Source organism: Mytilus trossulus, chromosome 2 (genome assembly GCF_036588685.1).
Source record: "Mytilus trossulus isolate FHL-02 chromosome 2, PNRI_Mtr1.1.1.hap1, whole genome shotgun sequence".
In the NCBI taxonomy this organism is placed as follows: Eukaryota; Metazoa; Mollusca; class Bivalvia; order Mytilida; family Mytilidae; genus Mytilus; species Mytilus trossulus.
In genome coordinates this window covers 63,366,766-63,372,765 of record NC_086374.1, presented here as the reverse complement: position 1 = coordinate 63,372,765, position 6,000 = coordinate 63,366,766, and the positions used below count along the sequence as shown (strand labels likewise).

Genomic DNA, 6,000 nt, shown 5'->3' with positions numbered 1-6,000 from the left:
TTAATGAATCAATACCTTATAACTTAAGAGAGCAGTAATAGTGAACGATCAATTTTTATTCCGGTGTCTTGATTGGAATACGGAGGTCCGGAACTCCTCTATTATATAACAGTTTATCGGAATCTATTACTTTATTCTCAAATATCTGATTAGTAAGATTGTATGCAGATTTCCGGAGTGAGCAATATAAAAGTTTTTCCATTTTCAGGTTTCGTAGTAAGCTGTTGACAAACAATGGAATGTGTAATAAATACTGTTATACGTTTGAAGAAATATTGGATTATTTTGGTTTTTATTCAAATTGGAATATTTTCAAAGACAGGTAAGTTTATACTGAAATTTAATCCGGTTTTAGCCGTTATAGAATAAATATTTAATATGTTTGAAATTGATAATGTTATCGTTGATGAACAAAGAAGCTGTCTTTTTGAAATAAGACATAAGATGCACTGTTCATTTGATCGATTATTAATTGATGCTACATGTCTTTAAACTGAACTAATCATTTATCTAAATTCAATATTTGTTTTAAATTGAAACAACTATAGTTGTACATGACCTGATAAGTTCATTATATGGAAATTGATAATCTTGAAATAAAAAATCTTCATGAATTTATGAATAAAATTGAGAATGGAAATGGGGAATGTGTCAAAGAGACAACAACCCGACCAAAATAAAAAACACAACAGCAGAAGGTCACCAACAGGTCTTCGATGTAGCGAGAAATTCCCGCACCCGGAGGCGTCCTTCAGCTGGCCCCTAAACAAATATATACTAGTTCAGTGATAATGAACGCCATACTAGTTTCCAAATTGTACACAAGAAACTAAAATTTAAATAATACAAGACTAACAAAGGCCAGAGGCTCCTGACTTGGGACAGGCGCAAAAATGCGGCGGGGTTAAACATGTTTGTGAGATCTCAACCCTCCCCCTATACCTCTAACCAGTGTAGAAAAGTAAAAGCATAACAATACGCACATTAAAATTCAGTTCAAGAGAAGTCCGAGTCTGATGCCAGAAGATGTAACCAAAGAAAATAAACAAAATGACAATAATACATAAATAACAACAGACTACTAGCAGTTAACTGACATGCCAGCTCCAGACTTCAATTAAACTGACTGAAAGATTATGATTTCATCATATGAACATCAGGCACAATCCTTCCCGTAAGGGGTTTAGTATCATACCATCATAACATATATGAGAAGAACATAACCCGTGTCATGCCAACAACTGTTTTTAGAATAAATGTGTTTAGTTCCGACTCAAAGACCTTATCAGTGACTCAATATTAACGCCAAAATATGCAATCTTTAATGACTTGACAACAGTATCGTAATTATATCCCTTCTTAATAAGTCTATTCAAAGGTTTTGTAAGTTTATGAGGTGAATACTGACACCTTTGTGCTTTATAAAGAATATTTCCATAAAAAATTGGATGTGAAATACCTGAACGTATAAAAAGTCTGCATGTTGAGCTATATTTACGAATGATGTCTTTATACCGATGATAAAATTTAGTAAATGTTTTGACTAGTTTGTGATATCGAAAACCCTGGTGTAATAATTTTTCAGTAATACATAAATTTCTCTCGTTAAAATCTAAAACATTGTTACATACACGAGCGAATCGTTCAAGTTGAGATATATAAACACCGTAAGATGGTGACAAGGGAACGTCGCCGTCTAAAAACGGATAATTAACGATAGGAAATGAAAAATCATCCCTTTTATCATACATTTTAGTATTCAGCTTTCCGTTAGTGCTAACTAAGGACATTTACTTATATATTCTAAGAAAAGTATGCGTTTCTATACCCAATTAGTTCGAGATCGCACTGACGTATGCTTTTAAAACTTGTGTTCAACCATGGAATTAATATCTCACTGCCTTAACACATCATAAGACAGACGACAGGGGCAATCGCGAAATAATGACCATATGCTATTGGAAAGGTCAATCCAAAAGTTACAACTTGATATGCAACACATTCAATTTTTACGTTTGGAAAGTAGTTTGAATATATAATCAAACTGGACTAAACCACATTGTTAGTGGTTGCTACAGGTAAACTTTGATATGTGTTTCCATCGTTTTGTAGGATTTGGTGCTCATAACAGGTCTTTGATAGTCTATTTTGATTTTAGTTAATAATTGCAAAGACTTGATGCGTTCTTGCTTATTGTTGAATAACACATTTTAAATAGATATAGGAAGATGTGGTATGAGTGCCAATGAGACAACTCTCCATCCAAATAACAATTTATAAAAGTTAACAATGATAGTTTATATACGGCCTTCAACACAGAGCCTTGAATTGGCTCACACCGAACAACAAGGTATAAAGGGCCCCAGACTTACTAGTGTAAAACCATTTAAACGGGAAAACCAACGATCTAATATATATGTTGCTATCTCGTTAACGTTAGACCTTTCCTGTTATTCATATATTTTTTTTTTTGTAAATAACCGAACTGTATTAAAACCTTGATGCTACACAACACTGGAAGATTGTTGGTTATTTAAAACGTCCAGTGACAAATATTTTATGATTTTTCAGGACGATATTACATTCTGTATATTGGTATCATACGACAAAGATAGAAAAAACAAAGGTGTTTGTAATAATGCATGACCAAATCCTCCTGTATTTAAAAAACAATCATCAAAAATAACTAAAAGAACGTCAGACTCGCGATTCGGCTAGATAACTTAACATTTACAGATTCCAAATGAGGAAAAAGGACAATAATGATTAAAATTGTTTGCCCATGTTATATATGTTGACTCACATGCATGGTTGTGGTAACAAATCATTAAAATAGTATAAAGATGTAAAGAATGTGTCAAATGGGTGCACTATGTAAAATTTTGTTAGATATTTGAATTAGTCTTTCGTAATATATGCATCTACACTTTGTAATAGCATGGTAATGTGTAAAAGGGACAAAGGTCATTTTTCATTAGTTATTAACTTCACTTGATTCAGTCAGTACTATGTATTATAAACTGGGTTCATTATAAAAACATTAAATTAAAACGTAAATAATGCAAGAGTAAAGAAACTAAAAACTGAAAAAAAGCATTTTAAATACAGCAAAAGAGAAAGAAGATGTCATGGAAACTATAAAAATGATAAGTCACAATAAAAGAGTGAATATATAAGCAAAAAGATCTTAAAATCCGAACATACGATATAAATTAATCAACTTGAACAAAATCAAAACAAAAAAGGGAAGAAAATACGCATCCTACACAAGAGAATTTTTTTGAAGTTATCACTTTGGGAAACAACCTATTCGATGAGACATTCACGTTTAACCGATTAAATCAGCATTCTAACATAATCATAACATATACTTATAAGTCTATACTATTTTCGTTGAGGATAATATAAACGATTTACCCAATAAAGTATAAAACACAGTGCACTGAAATCTCGTACAATCACATTAAATCTTGTTAGATTTTTAATATCAAAACTACTTTAATTGCAATTGTCAATTTCTACACGTCAGTTGCTTTTTAAAGATCTTATTGAAATTTTAAATTGTAACCTTTTATCAGGTGCGTTCGGATGAATATGTTGGGTTGCATTCTCTAGTCCCAGGACAATAGTTCAGCGATACCTTGATCAATATGTTATTAGATAGTATCAGTGTTATAACAGTCAGCTTTTGATACAGAAATTACGATTATTGTTTGTTTATAAAGGTCTCTTGCTTCAATGGTTTTGTCTCTCATTAGTTGCAATAACGGAAAAGCTTCTATTTGACGTTACAGGTAGAAATAACATTCTATTCTCTTGTGCCTTATTAACCTGATTTAGTTTGGGAAATTCAGGTGTTAAATACGTACTTTTCAATATCAATAATACAGTAAATACGGGTATGATAGTTCATAGAAGACTAAAACAGCCGTTGTGCCTTTTTTTTCAATTCACAAGACTGACAATAGTTATTCGATGAATACAATGATTTTGATTTGAACGTAAGTTCGGTGTGTGATATATCAGATACCAATCTTGTTGTAGGAGTCAGACTGTGATATATCAGGTACCAGTCTTGTTATAAGACTCAAGCTGTGGTTCATGTCAAATTTTCTTGTAAGAATTTAGAATGTACTCTGTTATCCAAAATGATTTAATATATATTCATTCAAGATTCGGATTAAAAAAAAAGCATATAAATGCCCTTGTTGAACAAGGTTTGTCCACCGAATAAAGCAGTCGTCTATTTACTGACTAATATTTTTATTGAAATCTCCCGATATTGAAAATCTATAGGGCACTGCGTGAGCAACTGTAATACTACAAACACAGTGAGATAAAATTTGTTTCTATAACCCTGCATTATTTACTATTTACAAATAATAGTTTCCTTTGCCCAAGAAAAATGCTGAAATGAATACATGAAAAATTACAACATTGCGTCCACATCTTCAAAGGATGTCATCATCAAAACGCACGCAACTGCATGTAGCAATTAGTTTAATTGTGTTTTATTATACTGCAAAAATCGTATTAGATGATCATTGACTGAATCAAGATAACAACACAAAGCCATAACTATGTTACCAATATGTAATCTTCTCTGTTTTAATATAGAATCGACAGCTATAGCATTAGCGGATCCGCCCCCATTTTTTTGGTTGAAACAATTTGGCTGATTATAAATGAAATCTCTGAAGTATGACTAGAGCGGGCGCCCCTTATGTCAGTCGACCCACCCCTTTCTTTTTGAAAAGTTTCCAATCTGCCACTGTATAGTAAAGATATGTCCATACAATTATCATAAGTTAAATAAAATATAGAATCGACATTTATAGTGAAGATAGGTCTATGCAGGTCTGATAAGCTACAGGTATATTAAATATAAAATCGACATGAAAGCTTTATGTCTATATACAAGTCCGACAACCGTTATTGAATATAGAATCGACATTAAAACTATAGGTCCATAAAGGTCTCAAAAAGAGGGATTTCATCAGTTTTCTAAGAATGTAAATAAGCAGACAAAGTCTCAAGGAAATATGTAACGCAAAAGAAACTAATTCGAGAATAAAAGAAGTTGTAATGGAACATTAAAAGTTAGTTGCTGTCGATATTGTTTTATGACTCCCCTCCATTTAGAATGTGTCTAGAGATACTGCATTATTTGTTAAAGTAACAAGTCAGTTAGTGTGTAAAATAAAATATTTAGATCACATGTTGTTTCTATACATACATATATGAAGACATAATCTTTCAGTCAGCGTATTGAGGTCTGGAGCAGACATGTCAGTAACTGCTTGTCGTCCTTTGTTAATTTATGTATCGTTGTTATTTTGTTTAGTTTCTTGTGTTACCTATACTAAAATCTGACTCCGACTTCTCTTAAACTTTGTTTACTGTGTGTATTGCTATGTGTTTCTCTATTCTTCATTGGCTCTGAGACTACTATAACACATAATTTTGTATGCGTTATAGTAGTCTCAGATTGGCTAGAGGTATAGGATGAGGGTTGAGATCTCACAACATATGTTTAACCTAGTTGCATTTTTTTTTTGCGCCTGTCCCAAGCCAGGAGCCTCTGGCCTTTGTTAGTCTTGTATATTTTTAACTTAAGTTCATTTACATATTTTGGAGTTTAGTTTGATTTCTATTTTCACAATTTTATTTAGAGGCCAGCTGAGGACCACCTCCGGTTGCGGGATTTTCTCGCTACGTTTAAGACCCTTTGGTGGCCTTCGGCTGTTGACTGCTCTGTTCGGGTTGTTGTGTATTTGACATATTTCCCATTTCCTTTCTCAATTCCATAGATAGGCGTTTGACGTCTAGCGGACAATACTTCAGTCCAAATGTGATCGAAAAGGGATGATTTGAATGCACCCTACCGTTCGATTAAGGTAATGACCAAACGGGAAAATCAAAATGATTTCAAATTAAAGGGACAGTAGGTACTTTATCGATGTTTAAGATGAGGCAAATCAAGGTGACAAACATAAAAGT

At 32.6% G+C, this 6,000-nt stretch overlaps 1 protein-coding gene across 2 annotated transcripts in view; it reads left to right on the top strand.

Moving 5' to 3' along the window:
* Positions 1-6,000, top strand: part of LOC134707754 (uncharacterized) — a 30,006-nt gene continuing 24,006 nt past the window's right edge. The window contains exon 1 of one of the 2 annotated variants that reach the window (XM_063567782.1): positions 1-322. In XM_063567782.1, coding sequence (XP_063423852.1) covers positions 235-322 — 88 coding nt within the window. In that variant the 5' untranslated portion in view covers positions 1-234. The remainder of the gene's footprint in view (positions 323-6,000) is intronic. The other variant, XM_063567781.1, reaches the window with a different exon arrangement.